Source organism: Crinia signifera, chromosome 2 (assembly GCF_055691185.1).
Source record: "Crinia signifera chromosome 2, ASM5569118v1, whole genome shotgun sequence".
NCBI lineage: Eukaryota > Metazoa > Chordata > Amphibia > Anura > Myobatrachidae > Crinia > Crinia signifera.
In genome coordinates, this window is record NC_139218.1 from 173,529,322 (window position 1) to 173,555,487 (window position 26,166).

Genomic DNA, 26,166 nt, shown 5'->3' on the forward strand with positions numbered 1-26,166 from the left:
CAGGTCCATTGATCAGAAAGGTGTCACCACAGGTGATGGCAATCATAAATTAAGAGGAAAGTCCAGGAATAGAGCATTGTGTCCCTCCTGGAGAGGGTCAGGTTGGGACCATCACTGATGGTCATAATAATATTAATTCCGTATCTGTGTATACATACCTGCCAACATGACCCTCTCCAGGAGGGACAGAATGCTCTATTCCTAGATTTAGCGGTACATTTATTAAGCTCGGTGAAGTGATAAAGTGTCTGGTTTTTATCACCGGCCAATCAGCTGCTACCTGTCATTTTTCAAACCAAGCCTGTAACTTCACAGTTAGGATTTGATTGGCCGGTGATAAAGTACCAGCCACATTCTCACTTCACCGAGCTTAATAAATCTGCCCCATAGTCTTAATTTGTGATTATATGTTCAAATTACGTGATGGTAATCATAAATTAAGGGGAAATCCACAAACAGAGCATTGTGTCCCTCCATGTTGGAAGGTAATGGTATGCGATTGCGCACACAAGTGCACGGCCGATCACGCTTTCGGTTATCCACTAGCATTGCCTGGCTTTCCCATGGTTACTGTGGGAGCTCCTTGCAGGGGATTGGCTGTGCTGCTGCGGCGAAATTAGTGTGAAGGTATCCGGGCCGGGAACGGGCTGTGTGCAGCATGGACCGGCTGGCCCCGTATGGAGGTAACCGAAATAACAGAGTACCGAGCAACCGCGCGGGCTGCAGCCTGAGCGGAATGGTGATTGAGACGCGCTCTGTGTTTGGGCTAATGACTCGAGCGCTGCGTGTCCGTGTGCTACATGGTGTTGCACTTGCACACCGTGGACTGGGTTTTACCATGTATCATTCGTGTATTTAGGAAAGGCTATCATTATTTATTCTGTATCACCGTACTGACTGCTTCTGTAATCTACTAGTGTATGTCAGTACTAGGAGCAGCAGTGGGGGGACTATGTAAAAACCGGACCGGGACTAAACTCCGGACCGCCGGACAGGACATCAAATCTGCAGTCCGGAGCTTGTAGGGTCCGGTCCGGGGGGTGTCCTGTCCGGGGGGGGGGGGGGGGTGTCTTGTCCGGGGGGGGGGGGGGGGGGTCGGGGTCCCTGTTATAGCTATCACCAGGGACATGGTGGAGGGGAGATTACAGCCTCCCCGTGTGGTCCGGACCGTCCGGTTTTTGCTACATGCCCGGACCATACAGGGAGGCTTTATTCCACCCCCTCCTCTATTTGGTGACCGGTGTCACAGGCAGCCCCCCGGACAGGACACCCCCCGGACCGAAGGCTACAAGCTCCAAAATGCAGAGTTTGATGTCCGGTCCGGGGGTTTTGTCCTGGTCCGGTTTTCACCCATACCCGCAGTGGGCACAGCCACCATTGTGTCCGTCTGCACACTGCCCTTTAGACATACTTTCCTACCTGACTCTCACCATGTGGAAAAATGCTCGGTACTGTATTATAGTGGCGAACCCGATGTGCATCGCATGGCATGCGACGCGATTTTTGCGCCCTATGCGACGAAAGATCGTATAAGCACCATAAAGGGTGCTTTTAAGCACCCTAATAGGTGCTTACAATGTTAAATGCACCCCCACGCCACCACCCCACTATAAACGTGAACCCGAAGCGTGGCGAGCGCAGCGGTATGCGTCCTCCGACCTTTTCATACCCCCACTATCCACGTTGGCGTGGAGTTGAGAATAGAAAGTGTGGTGAGCGCACGCGGATACCTTCACAGGCATCGGAGTCCCCTCGCGGGCTTCACAGGTATCCGCGCGGCTCGCCACGCTTCGGGCTCAGTGGCTCGCTACGCTCGCCACACTTTCTATTCTCAACTCCACGCCGACGTGGAGAGTGGGGGTATGAAAAGGTCGGAGGACACGTACCGCCACCCCTCGCGGGCTCGCCACGCTTCGGGTTCACGTTTATTGTTGGGGGGAGGGGGGTGGCGTTGGGGTGCATTTCACATTGTAAGCACCCATTAGGGTGCTTCTACAATGTTTAATCGCGTCGCATCGCATTGTATGCCATGTACAATGTCATACAATTTCAAAATTGTATGACATTGTACAGTATCGCGCGATATCGCGTTGCATCGCATGCCTTATGGTATGCGATGTGATGGGCGCCGCCAAAATACACAAGTACCAAATGCTCTGTTCCTGGACTTCCCTGGTAATGTATAATTGCCATCTCCTGTGCTGAAACACCTTTCTTATCAATTACCTGGCTCACCACATGTGATGGCAATCATACACTACCATGGAAGTCCAGGAAAAAAGCCTTTTTTCTCCTTCATGGAGAGTGTCAGTTAGGCAAGTTCAGTATGCTTTTAGAAGTGGTATACAAAGCATATTCCTATACACCATTTACTGCTTAATTTGCTTAAAGGCATGTCTTAATAAATGTTGTTAAACATGTAACGATCAATGGTGCAAATGTATTAAGCCTTAACAAGAGATAAATGCAAGGGCGATAAAGAGAGATACATGTCCAGCCAATCACCTGCTAACTGCCATGTTACAGGCTGTGTTTGAAAAAAGTCAGTAAGGATCTTATTGGCTGGATGTTTATCTCTCTTTATCACCCTTGCATTTATCTCTTGTAAAGGCTTAATACATATACCCCTATGAGAGGAATTGGTTAAAATGGGACTGACTCCCTTCAGAAAACTTTGCCATTATAGAGCTTGTAGTCCAAGGGGGCTGACTGACAGCTGTTGCCGGGAAACGCCTCCTTGTATAGTCTGGAGACTACTGTATGTAATAACTGGAATGGTACTGACCATGCAGTAATCTCTCCTTCTTGTTAATAGCTATCACAGGCACCCATCTACTTGCCACCCAGATGTGGATCAGCACTACAAGTTCCAGAATGCTGTAGTTTGCTGCAAGTCTGTCCCGACCACCCCGGTCTAAAACTTCTCTCTCAGTGAGAAATATGTGGTACCAGTGACCCAAGTAAAGGCCCATACACACTGGGTGACTTTGAGCTGAAAGCTGCTCAAAACATCAGGTTTGAGTGGCTTTCAGTTTAAAGCCGCCCAGTGTGAATGGCCCGGCGGTGAGCGCTGCTGCACGCTCCTGCAACATCGCCACAAAAGCTGTTCAACTGCTGGTATTACCAGCAGATGAGAGGCTTTGCATAGCGCTGCCCTATGCAAAGCCATCCTGACCCGCTGATGGACCTGAGCAGGGGGAAAGCTGCTCAGTGTGTATGATGGAGATCATCACTGTCCATACACGCTGGGCATAGTCGCCCAGTGTGTATGAACCTTAAGTGCTTAGGTAATGCTTTTCCCTCATTATTAAGGCCCATGTACGTTGGACAATTTTGAGCTGAAAGCAGCTCAGTTTTGTTGTTTGAGCTGCTTTCAGCTCAAAAGCTGCCCAGAGTGTATGTGGCAGTGGTGAGCGCTGATTCGAGCGCATCATTACAAAAAGTTATTCACAACGCAAAAATTGCTGGCCAGGGGGAAAATGATAGCTGAAATCGCTGTGATGAAAATCTATCAGTTCACACTGAGTGATTTTTAGCCCAGCTATTAAAAAAAAAAAAAAAAAAAAAAAAAAAAGCACAGTGTGTATTCACCTTTAGGTGTGTATGGTAAACACTTAGGACTAATGCTAGGTACACACCAGGACGACTAGGGCCCGATCAGCACAATCTAGATCCAATTCCGATCAATCGGATGTAGATTGTGTGCTGATTGGGCCCTTTTCTGACCTGGTGTGGAGCGATTCCGATCCGATGCGCGGTCCCGCGGGTCGGTCGGTCGTTATTGAGATCCTACCTGCTGCAGGTAGGATCTCAATGACGACCATAGAACCGGGTGCGGGTCGCCATCGGATCGGACCCGCTCACGGTGCACATCGTGAGCGGGTCGTGCCCTCCCGCGTCATCGTGAGCGGGTCGGACGAGACACTGACGACCCGCTCACGATGTGCATCGTGAGCGGGTCGTCCTGGTGTGTACCCCGCATTATGCAGTACTGCTGGTTACTGTAAGGAGGGAAAAAGGAGTATTTCTGCCTATCTGACAACTTATACACATCACATTTTACACCTCACTAACTTATAGAGGACTCACATTTTACACCACCTGGCATGTTACAAAATTTTATATTTAACATACTTTTATTTTCTTAAATCATACTACAGGAGATTCCTTTGATAAACCACCTTGCCGGGGCTGTTCTTCTTATCTTATGGAGCCATATGTTAAGTGTGCTGTTTGTGGCCCTCCAGAATTTCTGCTTTGTTTACAGGTATGTTAAATATTTGAATCCACTCTATTTTATTCCCTTTAAATGTGTGTGGGCAAATATGTCCAATTTAAGTTTAGTTCACACAGGTTTTTTTGTGCTTGTAATCCTCGGTACATTCCTGCAGCCACTTCCAAAAAGGTCCAACCACTGACCAATGTTGCATAGAAGAAAACAGAAGAATGAAGGGTGCAGTTAGATATGGTGAAAGATAAACCTTTTAATGAGCATCACATACATACATAGTGTTTATTGTAGCACCCGCCAACTTTGAAAACCCATGCAGTTCCTCTTCCCTGCCTGGGGTGTCGCTGTCTGCTGTGGTGTTTCTAGCACATGTCTGGTTTACATGTCAGTGCTGATATACAGACCACACTGTGCTAGAAACACTACAGCAGACAGCGACACCCCAGGCAGGGAAGAGGAACTGCATGGGTTTTCAAAGTTGGCGGGTGCTAGAATGAACACTACATACATCTCAGTTTAATCAGCCTCGCCACAAGGTAATCTGTGCCTCCGGACGGCTCCCATTACACTCTAATGTCCACAATATCAGATGCGGCTTGTCATTCAGAATACAGGCACAACAACGTTAATGCGTATCAATGATTCCAAAGCCACACCCAACGTGTTTTGTCACGCTATGACTTCATCAGGGGGTGTGGCTTTAATTACTAACTTGACATTTAAATATCCAAGCTCTCATAAATGATTCATGAGGTGGGCAGAACAGACACAGCTTAAATCGGTTGCTATATGCATTAACATCATAATTTCTTTACAGAATCGATCTTAAAAATCACAAATATGAATCATACAGTGAGTATGTATAAAGCATAAAAGAAGCATCAAATCTACAAAAATAATCTTAAATAAGACTGCATGGTAAGAGTCTGCTGGTTTGTATAATGATTTAGTGATCAAATGCAAATCAGCTAAGGGATGTGTCCTGAACATGTATGTGCATGTGTTAATTGTATTAATTGTTTATAGCTATTCTATACGGAATGATAATGATAAAAAAAACTATGCTGTGTTTGATTATATATCTATCTATCTCAAACAAACAAACAGTCGGATGGTCCGGCACTCCAGACTAATATGGCAATATCGGGGTGCCTTCCAAATGGATAGTATAGACGATTTTTACCTCCTCCTGCTGTGGAAGCAACAAGTAGAAGAAATAGGCGTCACTCTCCGGATTTAAAGTAATAAACTTTTTTAGTAGTGGAAAGTGAAGTTATATGACTTACGTCTTTTTTTCAAGTCAGATTAAAGTGACAAACAGATGTTTTGTTAAAATTTGTCACTTTAATCTAACTTGAAAAAAAGACGTAAATCATGTAACTTTACTTTCCACTACAAAAAAAAGTTTATTTCTTTAAATCTGGAGAGTGCCGCCTATTTCTTCTTCTTGTTGCTTCCACAGCAGAAAGAGGTAAAAAATTGTGTTTGTATGTATACGCACAAAAGCCATCCTGAAACAATGGACTTCTTGGACGTTACAATTGGTGCCACAAGCGAGACATATACCACAAAAGTGTTTACAAAACCAACCGATAAAAACACCCTCCTAGCCTACACCAGTTTCCATCCGGAACCGCTGAAGCGAGGGCTACCATTTTCCCAGCTAATACGGGTTGCCCGATTTACATCTGAGAAGGCAGACCTTTCGAATGATCTGCACATAATGGCTCAAAGATTCTTAGATCGTGGGTACAATGAACATGAAGTGATGGTGGAAAAGTGTTTGAAACTAGACCGGGAGGTCCTGCTCAATCCAGAGTCAAAGGACAAGACCTTGAATAGGGTGGTCTTCCCCAGCACATATTCCACCATGTCCAAACTATTAAAGCAAGCAGTGCACAGACATTGGCACATCATTAAGTCCGACCCAGTGATTGGCAAGGAATGTAAGCAAATCCCTCTCTTCAGCTATAAACGTAGTCCTAATATAAAACAGAGGATTACACAATCAGACATTAGCCCTATGACAGGCACTAACAAAACCTGGCTGAATAGGAGCATGGGAGCCTTCAGATGTAAGGGATGAACTAACTGCACGTTTATAAAAGTGGGCACACATTTCACCCATCCCATCACGGGCACGACCTTCAAAATCTTTCATCGACTAAACTGCGAGTCGAAATATATCATATATGTAATTTCGTGCCCCTGCAGAAAACTTTGTTGGGAAGACCATCAGAATGGTCAAAGAAAGAATCGGTATGCACCGCTCCTCAATAAAGAAAGCATTGAGTGGCACTGATGCGACTACTCCCCCAGTAGCTAAACACTTTTCTGAAGCTGGACATACAATCAAAGATTTTGTGTTTATGCCAATAGACCATATACCCCCACCACGGAGGGGTTTAGACAGGCACAAAATATTGCTACAACGTGAATGCCAATGGATTAAAAAAATTGAAAACCCTATCACCGCAGGGATTGAATGAGGAGTTCCCCTTGTCTGTTTTTCTCTAGTGACTGCACGTCCCAGAGTTATCTTCTAAATCAATTTTTCTAGCTATACACTCTTCATGATAGCTGTGGTCTATTATAGCTATATCCTTAATGTTCTATATACATTTCTTTATCTTTTATTATTATATTGTCTTAGTCTTTTCACTGTTTTCTTCTTTATATGTAAAACTGTTAACCTGGCTCATCTAGCGGCCGTCTACTTGATGCATGAGCCTAGAATAGGTGTCTAAGTAATTAACAGCAGCCGATCTTCTTGATTATACTATAATATGCCCATTGTTACCAGGGCAACGCGTCCACATGCAGGGACGCAGTGACGACTGGGCTCCGTCTGACACACGCTGGTGCTGAGCATATGCCCATTGTTACCAGGGCAACGCGTCCACATGCAGGGACGCAGTGACGACTGGGCTCCGTCTGACACACGCTGGTGCTGAGCGTCATGTTACCATGACACTGCACTGGCCGGAAGTTGAGCGGCTGAGCAGAGAGAGGGGTTGCGGCCGGGACACCGAGAGAGTGATCCACATGTGCCGCCCTGCTCCATGCCGCCTCCTTCCTCACATCAGACAGCGCACACACCAACAGGTATGTGGTTGCACTGTGGGGCTACTATACACGACATTTACATGATTAGGCTATTTGATTGACGGACTCCTTATATGGAGATCCGGAGGCGGAACTATGACATCACTGGCGGCTGCTGATAGGCCAGGTAATCCAGTTATGCACAGGTGTGGGAAATGTAATTGGTAGTCATGCACTATATAGTGGTTTGGTATGTTCATTTGAGTTGGTCAGTCCAGGAAGAAGGCTATGTGTGCCGAAATGGTCCGTTGACTGCTGTTACTGGATGGGTGAATATGTATACCCCATGATTATTGAACTGTGATACAAACCAAACTGGTTGTGATGATCGCATATTGGTCCATATATATAATTTTATTAGTGTGAGGGGTGAACGGCACTCTTGATAACGGTTAAATAAACCAAAACGTTGATTTGACTACCTACTGTCTGTACCTTACTTCAAGTCCTGGGAGTGCCGTTCACCCCTCACTCTATCAGCCAGTCTTGTCTGGCAGACGCAAGCACCCGGGCAGCACACTCCATCTGGGGTTTAAGGAGAGTCAGCTTATTTCCTTCCAGTCTTATTTAAGATTATTTTTGTAGATTTGATGTTTCTTTTATGTTTTATACATACTCCCTACATCATTAATGACCCCCTCTTTCATCCTGCATGTTTTGACAAGGGAGGTCCTTGTTAGTGACAGCAATGCTGCAGCATGGCCCCCACTTTTTGGCGAGGATCACGTAGTGTGTAGATTGCTTAAAGCGGGGTATACACAGAAAGATTTCTGTCCAATATGTCTGGTGGGAACAAAAATCTGGTAATGTATGGGAGCTTTAAAATGCTGGAAATCAGATAAATATGATTGTTTGGTTGAAGTAATTTGATTTCTCAAATGTATCTAATTTGTCTGAATGATTGTCTGCTTTATAGCATTTAGGTGTGTACCCAGCTTAACAGATAACAATTTAAGTATAATCAAGCTTAATTAGTATTTCAATCCTTTTGATTTACTAATGTGTTCAGCAATGGAAATTCTTTAAACCATGACTATTATGGTGCCTTGAGGACCAGTTTTGGGAACCTCTGGTCTTTGCTTACGAATTTCCTTGGTCATGGTTGTTTTTACTTCCCTCTATTTTGAGTGTACTCGCGACCCAGCCTCCAATAACAAAAAGGTGCCTTGATTTAGGCCTTTATTCTAGTTCATTTGGTGTTTATTGGAGTATCGCCCTACCACATTCGGTACATGCAGACTGATCGGGTAGCATGTATGTAGAACAGACGGCCAGATCATCTATCTGCAGATAGATTGAGCTGCAGATATATTTTTAGGCGCGTATACAGCCTAAATGGGGCAATTTCTAAGTGATCTGACTAGATCGAGAAATTAAGCATACATCATCCTTTGTGTATACCCCCTAGTGACAACGGTGCAGAGTCCCTTGTGTCACTATCGCCTGGCTAGATCTTGACTACATGCAGTCAAAATCTAGCCATCGCCAGTGTTCTCCCACCAGAGAACACTGGCCTGGACACGTCGTACAGCACACATCGCTGGTGCACTGCATGTGTGCCAGCGATGTGTGCTGAGTGATCCGGATTCCTGGCAGCGGGGTCCCAGCAGCAGATATGCCGTTAGCAGCAGGGTCCATGCGGAAGATGGGAACTAGTAGCTGTATTAATACCGCTACTGGCTCCCATCCGCCGAAGAGACCCCTGCTGCTGACGGCATATCCGCTGCTGGGACCCTGCTGCCGTAGCCCGTGGGTGCTCGGGCCCCAGAGCACCCACGGTTTTGGCGCCTATGACCAAGGCATGTGTAAACAAATCTGGATAGAATATCTTTGTTAAATGCAGTTAAAATTGCCATATGTTCGTCAAGCCATCTTCAGAATTGCTAGCTCTGTAGTCTGCCCTTGTTTTTGTATTTTATCAATGACCTTGTTAACAGTATTATTTTTTTTCCAGTGCTTCTCAAGAGGATTTGAGTATAAGAAACACCAGAGTGATCACAATTATGAGATCATGGTATTTACCAATCATTTCTTTGAATTTTTTTTCAGTCCTGAAAAATCCATCCCCCTTCTCCTTGTTGTGTTGTTTTTTTATTTCCTGTTCATTTAAGACCTAGGGGGAAATAGAGGCGGGGCCGTATTCAATGCTGTCTTTCCCAACAGCACTGAACAGGGATCTCTGCAGAACGGGCCCAACTTTATAAAAAATCATGCCCATTCTGCCGAAAACAGCAGTGGATTGTCGAGCTAATGGCCGCAGCTTGATGATCCACTGCCGTATCTCGTGGCTTCACCCCCCTTTTGGGATTCGGCAGGTGGGACATTGAATCCGGATTGCCAGTCAAACTTGGTTGCAGGACAGAAAACAAAGTTGTAGTAAACGTAGTACAGTCCAAGGAAGGAAAGGTTACAAGTGGAGTACCCCATGGATCTGTACTTGGACCAGTGCTTTTTAATATCTTTATTGGTGATATTGCAAATGAAATTGAGGGTAAAATGTGCTATTTTGCAGATGACACAAAGGTATGCAACAGGGTGGACACACCAGGAGGGTTAAAACAAATGATTGATGATCTAGGTAGATTAGAGGAATGGTTTAGAGAAGAAAACTATTGGCTTGCACCGACTAAAAAAATTTGTATATGTATAACCAACATTTGCGTATATAAGGATTCAAATATCACTCATAAAGTTGTTGGTGCGCCCAAGAGTTATGGATAACCATAAATAGAAAGAAGGCAAAAGATAACTCTCTTTTTTGGGGCACTTTTGCTATTAAATTTTTTTACATTTTATTAATATGTGTTAAAAGGCAGTACAATATACAGCAACAACCTAATCTGAACTGAAATTACAAAAGGTAAATAAAGCAAACTTTGAGCGCTATAAAATGTCCTGCTGCTGCTCTTTAAAAAAAGACCACACATACTTTTTGTCTTTCTATAGTATACATTTGAACTATAATTTAAAGACATCTCGCAGCGCTGGACCCTTGGGTTCAGTAAAAACTGGATGTTCACATATGATGCATTGATAATATCCAAAAGGCAGCACAATCCACTTTTCTTAAAGTCAGCATAAAACCGTGAAAAACTCTAACATATAATCACAATAAAAAGGTATTTCCTCTCACAAAAACAAATGTCACTACGCCGTTAAGAAGGCAGGAAAAGGTTTTTCAGCTGTAATAAACCTGACCTTTTTCAGGTACTCTCTCTATGTCAAAAACAGACTTTAGGACCATATGTTCCCCCGGGTATTCCTATAAGTGTTCAGTCATAGATTGACAGGACCTTTTACAAGGTCTGGAGTATAAGGGAAAACGGTACTTCTTTACTTTCACGGCGCCAGCATGGCGCCGCGCGTCGTCCCCTTGCGGGGCTCGCTTCGCTCGCCCACGCTGCGGGCTCGGTGGCTCGCTACGCTCGCCACGCTAATTGAAATCAACTCCATGCCAACATGGATAGTGGAGGTATGAACTATCCATGTTGGCATGGCGTTAACTTCGTTTATTTTACTTAGTTTGTGGCGAGCGTAACCCGGAAGTAGCGCGGCGCCATGCTGGCAAAGAAGTACCGGGAAAACTTAAAAAAGCACTCACCCTTCTGCTGCGGTTGCTGGTGGGGTCTTTTTCTATCCTTTGTTCTCGGTGACACACGGATCGTCACACTGCCACTGTGACTCTCCATGTGTCTTCTCACTCCAGATAGTTAACCCTTCAGGGAGAGTGATGAGGCTCCCAGTGATCGCACTACCACTGCAGACACCAGGTTTCTCCCATTGTTGATATCCAGTATACCTGACCACTCCGGCATATACCTCCAATGCTTATTTTATGGAGGCGGAACCGGGGCCAGGAGACTGCCGATGCTGTCTCCGGCAGGGTGCGCGATCCCTAACTGCTGATCTCAGCTGTGCGCTACTCCCTCACCTGTTCCTGCTGCGTCTGGGGGTCGGTTCAATCCAGAAGATGGGTGGTTGACTGCGAGGCTAACCATGCCTGCTAGCAAAGTTTGCAAGCTTCTCTCAGATAGCTGCATAAAGTTCTTTTTCCGTTCTCCTTGCAGAATCCCTTCTTTCCCTTCTATCTAGCTGCAGTGACACGAAGGACTTCAAGCTGTCACCAGCTTGTCCTAAAGTCTGTTTTTGACATAGAGAGAGAGTACCTGGAAAAGGTCTGGTTTGCTACATCTGAAAAACCTTTTCCTGCCTTCTTGACGGCATAGTGACATTTGTTTTTGTAAGAGGAAATACCTTTTTATTGTGATTTATATGTTGGCGTTTTTTAACTTTGGAGTTTTTCATGCTTTTTTGAATAAGATTGTGCTGCCTTTTGGATATTATCAATGAATCATATGTGAACATCCAGTTTGTACTGAACCCAACCAAGGGTCCAGCAAAAATTGTACAACAATAATAGTACAGCCATTAACTCCTAGAGCCTTACCAGGAAGATCATACTCGAAAACCCTCCAATGTGGCAGAATGAAAGCAAATGACGTGATGGGAAAAACTTTTTGACTGTTATCCTTAGCTCTAGCTGTTAACAGGTTGTCCATTTAATAGGTTTATGCAGAAATAATGTTTTATATACAAATAAGTATTAAACTCTACATTTTTTTTTTCTCAGTATACATACAGTGCATCCAGAAAGTAGTCGCAGCGCTTCGCTTTTTCCACATTTTGTTTTGCTATGATACAGCCCTGTTCAAAAATGGAATACATTCTCCCCCCCCCCTCAGAATTCTACACACAATACCCCATAATGACCACGTGAAATATTTCTGGATGCACTGTATTTGTAATGGGGCTATTGTATTGACATTTTCAATTGTCAATTCATGCAATCTACAAATGCAGAGAAAGCAAACCATAGAGTTCCCTCAATTAAGCTATGTGTATTAATGTGAAATGCCATGGGGAAAAAGGTATTGAACACATGAAGAAAGGAAGGTGCAAAAAAGCAAGGAAAGCCAAGACACTGAAATCTATCAGTAATTAGAAAGCAATCCTGCCCGTGTCAATGCAAATTCATGTAAACTGGTTTAGTTGCAACCAATGGAATATAATACAATGTCTCACAAAAAACATCTCATGATTGGTAATCGCAAACAGCTTCAATAACTTATTGTTAACACAACATACTGATGGTATTGGTTACAGAAGGATTTCTAAACTTCTGAATGTTTTAGTGAGCACTGTTGGAGCCATAATTCATGGGAAGAACATAATTTCACTACAAACCAGCCACGACCAGTTTCTCCTCACCAGATTTCTTATGGAGAGCTTCAGAAAAAAACTGAAATTAGCAGATACAATCGTTTCAAAGGAAGCCATGCATGACTCCATTGCTGAAGAAAAAGCATGTTGAAGCTCACTTAAAGTTTTTTGCACAACATTTGGACAAGCCATTGAAATACTGGGAGAACATACTGTAGTGTGGTCAGAGGAGACCAATATTTAACTCTTTGGTTGCCATCGTACACACTATGGGCATAATTCAGACTGGATCGCAAAGCAAATTTTCTCTCTAATACTGCTTTCACATTGCAGAAACGGGTATTGACCCTGTATTCTTAAATGGGACTTTAAAACGGGTCTGAACCTTAAGACCTTTCACATTGCAGGTGAAAACCGTTTTAAAAAGCATTTAATACCAAACCTGTTTAACCCCCAAGGGACACGTTTCAAGCCATAGAAATAGATCCATTCACACTGCCTAAAAAACGGCTTTGAAACGTGTAGGACTCTGCTTTTTAAACGTGTTGAAATACCAGTTAACTTTAACCGGTAAATCAACTCTGGCACCTTCACACTGCAGCCTTAAACGTTTTAAAAAGGAAAAAAAAACGGCAATATACCGTTTTAAAAGTGCAGTGTGAAAGGGGTATTAAAGGGACAAAACCATGTGCACTGCAGGTGGGGCAAATGTAACATTTGCAGAGAGTTAGATTTGGGTGAGTTTTGTTTCTGGGTAAATATGGACTGCTTTATTTTTACACTGCAATTTTAGATAGAGTTCAGGTTGAATACACCTCACCCAAATCTTTCTGCACATGTTAAATTTGTTCCACCTGCAATACAACATGGTTTTGTCCTTACTAGTCATGGTGTGGGGCTATTTTTCAGCATACTTCCTATTATTGAAAGAAGGATGGATGGAAAAATGTACCGAGACATACTTGATAAGTATCCTTTCACATTATTACACATAGCTTAAGTTATGGAAATGTATGGTTTGATTTCTTTAAATGTGTGGAGTGCATGGGTTGTTGTTGACGACATTTGGTGAAAATATTACAATAGCCCAACTACAAACATATTTACTGAGGAAAGGGTTGAGTTTAATACTTGCTTTACTCGCTGTATGTGAAAAATGATTGCCCGCTTCAACCTAATAACAGCAACAACTACAGCCAAGGACTTCAGATAACTGGCAATAAGTATTTCACATCACATAATTTGCTTTCATTCTGCCACATTGGAGGGATTTTGAGCATGAACTTCTTGGTAAAGCTCTACATGTTTTTTTTTTTTTTTTTGGACCCTTGGACTTTTCCCAATTTTCAATCTATAAACAAAAGGGTTAAGTCTGCACAGTATCAGAATGATGATGTTGATTGGATCCCTGAGGACGGGCGGATTGTGCCCGAAACATGTCGGAGGACTTGTACCTGCAATAAATTAGCATTTTGGTCACTTTGCTAAATCCGGGAGTGCTACCTTCGTTGCCAATTCTCATTCTCTGTCTCTCTCTGTCTCTCTCTCTCCTGCCTTACTGTACTAAAGGTGTCCATACACGGTATCCCATCGCACAGCACATAAAGTCTGTGCAGCCCGTGCTTTTAGTACTAGATTGCATCGTATCTACTACAAAAAGTACATTGTATGCTTTTTGTACTAGATGCTATGCAATCTAGTACTAAAAGGACGGAGTTCATCACACCATGTATGGGCACCTTCAGCTACGTTATCAGCGTAGCGCCTGTTTGAATCCTGGCAGCTTGCCAGACTGCCTTATTTCTGTAATCAGCGTCCGTACTTAGCGTAAGCTGCCGAAATAGGGTCTATTTTGAGCATACTCAGTAACAGCGTCTACTTGGCCGTAGTCAGAAGTAGCAGCCCAGTCAGAAACAGCGTCTATAGTCAGCTAGCGTAGTCAGTCAGAAGTAGCATAGCTTTGTCATCCTTACTTGTGTAGTTACACGGCACTAGCTTGAACTATGGGTGCCAGCTTCATTTATCCGTGGAACTACAGGTGCCATAATGACCTTTCAGTGTAGTGACTAAGCTGCAGCTCAGCGCTGACAAGTTGCTATGTTACTTGTGTAGTTTCATAGCTCCAGCTTGAACTACATTGTCAGCGTAGTGACTCCGTGGCAGCCTAGCGCTAACAACTCATTGTGGTACTTGTAGTTCCACAGATAAATAGACCGACCGGAAAGGGGGCGTCTGTATTTTGCGTCTACTACTTAGACCAGGGCTGGGCAACACCGGCCCTCCAGATGTTGGTGAACTACACATCCCAGCATGCCTTGCATCAGTTTCAGCATGGCCACATAGCAAAACTAATGCAAAGCATCCTGGGATGTGTAGTTCATTAACATCTGGAGGGCCGGTGTTGCCCAGCCCTGACTTAGACGCTATTCAGACGTCTAAGTACAGCACCGGCATACTGTTAATTTAGACGCTTTAAGATGCAAGGGTGCATCTAAATTTAGACCCATACAGCGTCTACATTTTTATCAAGGAATCGTGGTACATAGAGGTACAGTGTGCAAAACACAAAATAAACCTGTTAATAATGACACTTGTCGACGTAACAGCTGTCGACCTTGTTTATTCCACTATCCATGCTATCCCGAAGCGTGGCGAGTGGACGCGATACGTGTCCTACCGACCTTTTCATACCCCGACTATCCACTTCGGCGTGGAGTTGATCTTATATAGTGTGGCGAGCCACCGAGCCCGAAGCGCGGTGAGTGGACGCGGAATACATGTAAAGTAATCCGCGACCCCTCGCTGCGCTCGCCACACTATATACAATCAACTCCACGCCGACGTGGATAGTGGGAGTATGAAAAGGTCGGTAGAACGCGTACCGCGGGGATCGCTGCGCTCTTCACGCTTCGGGATGGCGTGGGTGTTTAAGGAACACATTCACACCTGCAAAATCATACACCTGAGACAGTAATGACGATATGTGTTAACTGTTTTTTAGTAAAAGATAAAGAAGATTAATGGGAAAAAAATTATTCAATAACAACATAATTAATTTAAAGAACAATAAAAGACACAAAAAAAGGAAGAAAATCTAGTAAGAAGTCATTATTAAGGAACTGCAGTGCCATCATCACCACCACTTGAACAGGAAGCAGGTGCTGAGGTTGATGCTGTCGACTCTGGCTCTGCAGCGTCGACTTTGTCCAGTTGGGGGAGCAGGGTCAGCGCATGCAGGATTTGCTTAAAGGGGTCCTCTGCACCTACACTCTTCCTCCAGATAAACTCCTGGAGATACGAGTCCAGGTGATGATGTGCGGTCTCCCTTTGGAGCTTATTGCGCCACTTGCAAGCACCCCACAACCGTTCTATCTTCTGGGTGTGAATTCCGGTGTCGGGATCCACAAAGTGGTACCTATGATTGACCCTGGCGTGGTGGTACCCAGCCTGCTCCAACTGCTGCGTGTCACTTTTGGTGGTACCCAGCCTGCTCCAACTGCTGCCCTCCAGCAGTCACTCTATATCGTGGTACCCTGTTCCATGTGGGCCTCAATGACAGCCATTAGCGTGCTGGCATCATGCTGCTCCACTGCCGTGATGAAGCACTGGCCTGTCTCCCTCGAGATGCCCACAAAGACCCACTGCTGGGGCAACATGCGGCCAACGTGACTCTTTCGCTGGACGTAGAGGCTCTCATCCACCTCCACGATGGTGCCTGGCCCACCAATGTGCTGCTGAGGTTGCAACTGTGCAGGCCTACTGCATTAAGCTGTTATACATCAAGATTGTCTTCTGCGATATGTTGAGGTGACGCTCGCAGAACCGGATGCTGGTCAGCTCTTCAGCCCAGCAGTAGACAAAGCAGAGTGACAAATGTCAAAATTAGGGAATAACAGCATACGGATGTCTGGCCACATAAGTTTATTATAACCTGATAGTAAGATACCCAAGTGTGCTTGAACAGACAGGCTGACCCTACCCTGATAGCGTCGAAACGCGTTGAGCAGCTTATATACTACTCCACTGCACTTTATTGCCTGTTTGCACCAGCCAAGACTGCACTACTATTTTGCACTTTACTTCCGGACCAGTTCACCACCCTCCAGGACCTTCCTTCTCAAGCAGCCATTGCAACACCAAGCCTGGTATCTATATACCATAAGGACTGCCTAAAACCATCTTTATATTTGATTCCTGGACTACTGGGCAATCTATCCGGATTGGGACATACCTATGCAGTATAATCACCAAGGAGATTACACATACTCCCTCTGGTAACTATATATATGCTGATGCTTACATTGTGGAGTTATATTCAGAGAGCCTCTGTATGATTGTTTTTATACCTTGTTTTATTATCACCATATATGTTTTTATGAGAGCTCTCATTTATTTCTTTGTACAATAAATGTTTTGAATTTATGTACATGTGGTAGTGTACATTCCTTTCAGTTAAACCTAGCGCTGTACTCCCTTCTTTTTTTGCTTATACATTTAATATCGGGAGACCTACACACTCCCTGTACGGCAGCTTTGGTTGTGCCTTGGTTCTATCCTCCTTTGTTCTTTGACCCTACCCTGATACTCGGCGGAGAGATCATCACTGATCTACGCGGATAGTGTTGATCCCCCGCATGAGATGGACAGATTACACCCCCCTGACTCTATAAACATGTTATCGACACAATAGTCGACACCAACCTTGACAGTTGGAAATTGTGCAGACAGACACTGATCACCTAATGCCGTCTTCACAGATTATAAAGTGTGGTTAACACCTATATGCAGTTGTAGCACCATTATATTGAGTTTTTTCTGTTGAATTTGTCTTTCCAGCACCACACAGTGTAGGATACTGCCTTGACACTTTCTAAAAAAGGTTGCATACATTGTTGCAAAATTATACTAAAATCATACTCCCAGGAGGGAAAATATCTAAGCAACTTTGAGACATTTTTAGAAATATTACAAAGTGTGTTATTTCTAATATATTGCATCGGATGGTCGACATGGACTAATGTATGTGTTGACTGTTTGATGTGATACAAAAAAAGAAAACACACAAGCAGCATTGTGTTAAAAGTGTTTTCTCCTACATTACACAATATATTATGTGAGACATACAAGAAAACAGTTGCACAAACTGTACGTGTGTAAAAAACTTTACTAGTCACATCCTCATTTCTATAATCCCTTGGGCAGCCTACTAACTCTCGTCACTGTGACAAATTTAAAGGAGTAGTCCAGCCCCAGAATTATATATTATATGTGATAATTCTGAAACTGGTCGACATTTGTGTTGACTGTCCCAAATAGAATCACTCCCCCCCCCCCCCCTTTTTTTCGCACATTATATGACCTACTGAGCGATACCCTAGGTGAAGGAATGAAAAACATTCTAACATGTCACATTTCCACCAGGGTGACTAATTTAAGAAGTCTACTAACTGTTTGAGGTTCTCCAAAGTGACTTAAAGGGACAATTCAGTCCTACATTGTATGTGACAAATTGACACTGGTTGAAACCAATGTCGACTCTCTCTATCAGTAAGTATAAGCTGAAAGTGATACAATAATACAAATGTAATAAACCTCAGTATATTACACCAATAAATGTGCCACACCAAACATACAGATAACTAGTGGGCAATTTTCTTCTGCATTGTATAAATACACAATTCCGTGTACCTGTATACTGGAGAATTAAGCCAAAAGATATAAATATATAAAGTACTAATGTTGGCAACCTATTCCTGTATACAACCATATTGAAATTGTCTGAAATTGTGCGATTTCCGTGAGCCACCATTTTTAAACACACCATTTATGTTGTTTTGTCTGTGTTTTTTTTAAATTTCGCTATCTTAAATAATGTTAATAAAAGTTAACTTTTATTTGTGCTAAGTCAATTAGGTGCACCACGTTGTGACATACTTTTCCTTGTTCTATGTACAATCAATATGTCCAATGATAGCACACCCTCCGCAGAAACAGAATAAGGAGCATTCTTGTCCTTCCTGTTCATTGGGGGTCCACCTGTTATCCTCCAGAATTAATGAGGGTCCTGTGCCAGTAACACATCCTCTGTGTCTCCATTTAGAGATGAGTTTATGCACTAGAATACAGAGTCTCCCGATGGACTTTATTTTCTCTCCTCTCCAGTTTCTGTTGGCCGAGATGCTGGTTAGGGATGCCCCCTTCTTTTAGAACAGGCTCTGCTAATCAGATTGCAGATTGTGGTAATTGCCTATTTTTTTTCTATTCGTATTGGTGGGGTTGTTGTTATAAAAGGTTGACATTGAATAGTTGACATAGATAAAAAGTTAACATGAAATTGGTGACTTATGGCAAGGTAGACATGAGGTTTTGAAGTGGGTTTTAAGTGTCCATTTGTAGTTTTCATCATATGGACTCCAAATCAGTGTACCACATACCCTCGTTGCGCTTGGCACTCTTAAACCATTCCTAATCGGAATACACATGGATGAAATTAAAATGTCTCACCAAAAAACCTGAATTCCCCAAAAACACGTCAACCATTGCCATGTTGACCCTTTATCTGTGTCAGCCTAGTGCATGTTGATCTATCAACCGGATACCTATTGGTGTGCGGTGTCCCTTTGGGTAGTTCATGAGGTTGTTATATTTAGAGGTCAGTTATATTTAGATTCTACATTAAAATCCTTTGCTCGGCTTAGTGCTGATTTTTATCTCACAAATACATTTTATATGTATTCTCAACTTCAATATTTTTTTGGAACAATGTTCTCTATTATTAGAGCTGAGATTTATACCCATTTGCTCTATCCTTGCATGTATATGCTGTATCTGGCCTATGTATTAAGGATGCGTTGAATCAATATCTTCAGTTGTATGTTAACAACCTTTATGTTTTGGTCATAGTTTGTATAGCTCGGCAATGTTCTACAGTTCGAAAAAATGGCTTGGCCTGGTTAATTCTGCAATCACCCATGAAGGTTTTATGTACATTAAGAGGAAATGTCCATAACTGTTTAATAGGGTTTGGTCCTTGGCAAGCCTTTCAAAATGAACTCATGTTGGAGAGTTCCTCATTCCAAGGGATGTACGGTATTTGTTCTATGGATGTCTGCACTTAATCCGTTATTTGATTTTGTATCACTGTTCTAGTGTTCACTCTAGAAATTTTTTAGAGCATGGTGCTGACCACGGGAAGGGCACATTTTTCAATCGCGAGGGCACATTTTTCAATCGCGAGGGCACATTTTAATTTAAATGGTCAAAATGGTGACACCTGAGCGTCACACCATCAGCACATTTATGCTATATAACCACCTTGTGACACCTGAGCGTCACACCATCGGCACATTTATGCTATATAACCCATCTTGTGACACCTGAGCGTTACACCATCAGCACATTTATGCTATATAACCCATCTTGTGACACCTGAGCGTCACACCATCAGCACATTTATGCTATATAACCCATCTTGTGACACCGGAGCGTCACACTATCAGCATTTGAGCACAAATCGCCCCCATCTATAGGGATCTCAATATGACTAGATGCTAATCCCAGACACCGGTAACACACAGGATAATTAATGCATAATGTTAAATGGGTGAAACGCAGCATCCAATGCAACTAGTAAACTGACACTGCGCCCACTGCCTGGCACCTGGTACAGCAGCAGCCGGACCATCACTGTACTCACACAGCGATTGTGCCAGCTGCTTAGCCCTCAGCATCAGTAGCTATGTACATAGTGTGCAGGGCGTGTGTGTGCAGCGATAGTGTACAGGGGGGGGGGGGGCAGCACTGCCAGGGTGCTGATAGCGTACCAGATATCCCCTGGCTGTACCTGTCTCTGGGGTCTATACAGCTGGTGGTCCTGTTGCTGTGATCAATGTAATATACTTTTCAGTCCACATCCCTGGCCTGCTCACAGCCCTCTGGCAGGGGTAACTCCTTTCGTAGCATCTCCAGTGTGGGTTATATCCCCCATAAAGTCCCCCAGAGGCAGTGCTGAGGAGTCCGTGTGGCCGACGGAGGGGGGGCAGATGAGCCGGGACCCCCCTACACGCCGCACTCGGGCACTTCCCCAGCAGGAAAGTTGCTCTGGGCGATCAACAAGTGCGCGGCAGGGGAGCGGGAGGGCTGCATGTCCCTGGGTGCCCAGCTGTCCATCTCCGGCCCCAGGGGCCAAGCACTGCCTCCAGCCAGCGGGTGTCACCACACGTGGGCTCCCCTGATGCCAGTCACCCCCTGAGCCTGCTCCAGTCACTAGGAAGCTGCGGGACACGGTGCCCGTGCGGTGTCCTCCATGTCCCCAACACCGTGTACTGTATGTAGGCTGCGGCCGATGACCAGGCTCCGCTGCTGCAACGGGGGGGGGGACCAAGGACCGCAGTGTTGGTATAGGGCTTCTGGGACGATTCCGTTAAAGGGGACGCGCAGAGCAGCCTCTGCCCCGTGATCTCCTGGCGCTCACTGTCCCTGCTGCTGCCGCTCTGACACTCCGTGATGTTGAATTACTGTAATACAGGTAATAGAGCTGCACAGTGGGGCGCTACTGTAATACAGGTAATAGACCTACACGGCATGGTGCTACTGTACGCACAGGGCTCCTAGCGCGGCAGCTGCTATTAACTATGCAGGGCGGGCAGAAACGGGCAGGGCGGAAATTCGGCAGCTATTAAAGGGGCAGGGCGCAGCGCCCCGCAAAATAAGCCTAGCGGGAACACTACTGTTCTTTGGTATGCTGTTGTACTTTTTTGTACATATATTTGTCTTTTTTTTTATCCAGTCCCTATAATGCGTACTGTTTGTTATTTATTTATGATGATTGTTTTTAATGCATTGCCACACATTATTGATTATATTACCTTCAAATGGTGTGTACACACAGTGAGATCCCTTTGCTATTCGACTGATTTGATTTGCTATTCAATTTTGGCTAACTCATGTGCTATTTACATTCAATTCATGCTATCTACATTAAATCTGCACTATATAGTTATTGCTGCACTGTCTATTTGGCTTTTTGCGCATCGGCATCGTATCGGGATAAAAAGCTTAAATACATGTTCTATCTCCATTCGATGTCTATGCGATATGATTCGATTTTGACTATATTGTCAAAATCGAAGGGTAAATTGCACCATGTGTACACACCAAAAGTATTTTACAGTTCATTGTTTAGATTTTGAAATTGTGTAAATTCTTTCTTGGGACTAGGATAAAGATGATTTTTTTTTTTTCAGGCTGAGTATCCCTTATCCAAAATGCTCGGGAACAGAAGAATTTTGGATAATGGATTATTCCGTAGTTTGGGATATTTTTATCTTTTGAATGACGTATCTTGAGGTATCTTGCATTTATGTTGTATAAGCACATCAAACACGTGAAATACAGACAAATATATTTTATTTGTGCATGAAACAACAAGGATTTAAAACCTAAAACAAAGTTTGTGTACTATCTTAGGCACTGAATTTGAATGCCAAGCAATCATTTTCTAAATTTTCTAGCACATATTTAGTGCCAGTTACATGTTATTTCCCCAGTAGTGCCAGTTACAGATGTAGCCAGTAGGTTTTTATCAAAAAATAAAAGTACATTTTGGAGACTCTGGTTTTCGGAATAATTTAGATAAGGGATACTCAACCTGTATAAAGCATTGCATTTTAATAGCACTTGATAACATATTTACCTGTTTTTCATAGACCTCTGATTTTCCTGTCCTTGATCCCAGCTGGACAGCACAGGAGGAAATGGCTCTTCTAGAGGCAGTAATGGATTGTGGCTTTGGAAACTGGTACGGTATTGTGTGTGTGTGTGTGTTTGTGTACCAGAATGCTATCCCTTGTCTTACGTGTTTCTTGCATTCTACAGGATTGAGCACCAGGTCACTAGTCTGACACTTGATTTTTGTTGCATATTTAGAGCAGTTGGGTGCTGATAATGATCCTTCTAGGATCAGGGCAGGGTGCTTCGGTTCGAGGACAGCCTAAAGGGGTGGGCCGGGCCCGCCGACTTCACTTTGGGGGATGTACCCGGCATCTAAATCATAGAACTGGTCATTTTGTAGTAAAAGCAACCAACAATTTTTAACAAGTGGTTAACCTTACATCAAATATATATTTTTCTAGGCAAGAAGTAGCTAATCAGATGCGCACAAAGACAAAAGATGACTGTGAAAGCCACTATATGAAACATTTCATTAATAACCCCCTCTTTGCAAGCACTTTACTTAATATGAAACAGGCAGAAGAGGAGAAGAATGTGAACACAGCTGTTCCATTTCAAGGTAATAAATGACAGATCTGTACTATAATTCTCATGATAATGCTGGAAAACATATTACAGTATCTGAAATGTTTCCCATATGTAAAATCTGCCCACCAATGGGAGACCTGTCTTAATGACATTAAGACAGGCCTCCCATTGGTGGGCAGATATGAATAAATATAAGCCTGGCCTTGATAAAGCTGAGCTAGTCAGCGAAACGCATGCGTTGGCTTGCCATTCTGTTTGAGATGTTTTGTTAGCCTAATAATGTATTGATTTGTGATGTAACATGTAATAGGGCGCTCTTAAGATCACCCAGGTGTCAGAAATTATAACACCCAGGGTGAAGCAGGTAGCAGTCACCCAAAAGGTGCCAATTAATCAGATATAAAGTTAATCTGAAGGCAGCAAGGGATAATTCAAACCCTGCCAATATAGCACATAGGACATACCTACCTGAGCGCTTAAATACATCTGATGAGTAATTAAACATTTCCATTTGAATGTACAAAACACACTCACACGTATACCCTCCATGTTTGTGCATGAATGGTTTTTGTGCTGCTCTATAAATATGAGTGCAGGTATCTCCTTTTACTTCTTATAATCCCTATAAAATCAGTGGATTAACCAAACCACCAGCAGGTGGCGCCAAAGGATCATTTATAATTCAAGGTGAAGGAAAAAAATTATATTTCTAACCGGATACCTGACTTACTACGAGTAATACAATTAACTGCCAGTAGGTGGCACTTAAAGGATTGGCTGTACCAATAGGACACCAGACATCCTACCAAATTGCCAAGGGTCAGAGATCAGCACAAGCCATAACACAGGGTCACAACTGTCCTATACGTGATACAACATCACCGGCAGAAATAAAACAAAACATTTCTCAGACAGGATCCAAGTGTAATTTTAAAAACACCACATTTCTTTCCTTTGATCACATTGTGTTTAAATGTTTGTATGTAAACGATTTTAACCCTTATGTTTCGCTGAAACTACCATTCCCATACAGTCAATTTGGGAATATTAAAGACAAACTAATAAAGGTTACATTTTATGAGTACATTTTTTTTTAGTGCGCTCCCCAGAAAGCAGTCCCTTTCTTCCTCTTGTCCTAAAAAACATTATATGCTTGACTGCTGGGAACAGCACCCCCTCTTATTCATCTAAAGAATTGGGGTTCTCTCTGAACTATTAAAACTATTTGGTGTGCAATAGACTTCCTAGTGGAGTCAAAACATGCTTCAATAAATGTGTGCCTTTTTGATATTCATATACACGTGGATGTGCTGGTCCGATCATTGGCAGTTTGCTTTTGGTATAAGACTCATAATATAATATATATATATATATTATATATATATATATATATATATATATATATATATATATATATATATATATATATATATATATATATATATATATATATATATATATATATATATATATATATATATATATATATATATAATTACATTACACCAGACCCCTTTCTTCCTGCTAAATTTAAGATTGAAATTTAGAATACTAGTAATATGCTGCCTTAACCGCAATACCCCTGTTGGCTAGGGGGAAATTAAAAGATACAAAGACAAATGTGGATTGGCGCAACTCTAAATATACATCCATATTGAAATACACAAAGTCCATATGGTAATAGTATTTTCTTTATTAAAATGTATTTTTTCTTTTCTTTCTCAATGAAGAGTTCTTCACTGTAGATTGTTCACCTATGGGTGAAACAGCACGTTTTTATGATTTGTATCAATCTACAGTGAAGAACTGTTAATGAGAAAGAAAAGAAAAAATACATTTTAATTAAGAAAATACTATTAAAATATGGATTTTGTGTATTTCAATATGGATGTATATTGAGAGTTGCGCCACTCCACATTTTTCTAGATAGATATCACAAAAACTTTAAAATTGCGCTATTAAAATGAGATAAAAGAAATGGTCGCTGTTGACACTTAGTTCCCTACTAGTTGGAACTAAAGACACCTTAACACACCAACAATTGCGTTTCCAGTGCCCTTAGCATGTAATGTCCATAGAACAATTCAAATATGAATAAAAATGTATTCATAGTTTTTTCGTTTTGAAAAAAGTTTTTTCTTTTTATCTTCAAAGCAGTGACCTGTACATAACGCGTTTCGTCTCGGTTAGAGACTTCATCATGGGTCCATAATCTATAAAACATAGTACACATTGGTAAAAGACCACATTTTGACATTAACCCCTTCCCGACAATTGACGTACATTTACGTCATGGTCGGGAAGTACTTCCCGACACATGGCGTAAATGTACGTCATGGCATTTAACTGTCACCGCGTCTATAGACGCGGTGACAGTTTCAACATGTCTGCTGTCCCTGACAGCAGACATGTCCGTGCATGCCCAGGGGGGGCTGCGATGCCGCCCCCCCGTCGGCGATCGCTGTGATTGGCTGTTCAGTGTGAACAGCCAATTACAGCGTTTTCTGTGTCACCGGCGAATAACGTTCGCCGGTGACACGCGATCGGAGGTGATTGGTGCTGTAAAGTACAGCACCAATCACCGCGGGGTGTAAGGGTGACACTGGTGTCACCCCACCTCACCCCGCCCGCCCCCAAAGGCTGTGATTGGTCCGTCGGACCGACGGACCAATCACAGCCATGGAGGGGGGTTTAAACTAACGGTGACTGCACTGCAGACGCCATTCCGGTCTGGAATTGCGTGCAGTGCGGTCACCGTGCCAATCTGCCGCGATATACTGACCAGAACCTTGCAAAATACTTACCTGATCCTTGCAAATATCTTGGCTGCTTCATCTGTGCTTGTAGTGTGCTGGATGCTTCCTGGATCCTGTTACTTGTGACTTCCTGTGAACTTGTGCTGCTGCAGTGTAATAGCGTTAGTTAGATAGAGAGAGATAGAGAGAGATAGTGTCAGAGAGTGCTGTATTTTGTGCTGCTGCAGTGTGATATAGTTAGAGAGAGAGATAGATAGAGAGAGATAGAGAGAGATAGAGAGAGATAGAGAGAGATAGAGAGAGAGAGAGATAGAGAGGCCTAGTGACAGAGAGTGCTATATTTTGTGCTGCTGCAGTGTGATAGTTATAGATAGATAGAGAGAGATAGAGAGAGATAGAGAGATAGAGATAGTGACAGATTGTGCTATATATTTTTTATATAACTGACTGCTGCCCCCCCTTTTGTGCTGATCAGTATAAATTAACTGATCAGCAACTTTTTGGGGGCGCAGGGTATTTTTATATATATATATATATATATATACCTGTCACTGCTGCTGCTGCAGTGTCATAGAGTGTTAGATAGAGAGATAG

At 43.1% G+C, this 26,166-nt stretch overlaps 1 protein-coding gene across 2 annotated transcripts in view; it reads left to right on the top strand.

The window, feature by feature from the left end:
• Nucleotides 1–498: 498 nt before the first annotated feature.
• Nucleotides 499–26,166, top strand: part of TADA2A (transcriptional adaptor 2A) — a 271,049-nt gene continuing 245,381 nt past the window's right edge. Inside the window, exons 1-5 of one of the 2 annotated variants that reach the window (XM_083173206.1) lie at nucleotides 499–739; nucleotides 4,161–4,267; nucleotides 9,291–9,350; nucleotides 22,264–22,355; nucleotides 22,690–22,847. In XM_083173206.1, coding sequence (XP_083029332.1) covers nucleotides 4,208–4,267; nucleotides 9,291–9,350; nucleotides 22,264–22,355; nucleotides 22,690–22,847 — 370 coding nt within the window. In that variant the 5' untranslated portion in view covers nucleotides 499–739; nucleotides 4,161–4,207. The remainder of the gene's footprint in view (nucleotides 740–4,160; nucleotides 4,268–9,290; nucleotides 9,351–22,263; nucleotides 22,356–22,689; nucleotides 22,848–26,166) is intronic. The other variant, XM_083173205.1, reaches the window with a different exon arrangement.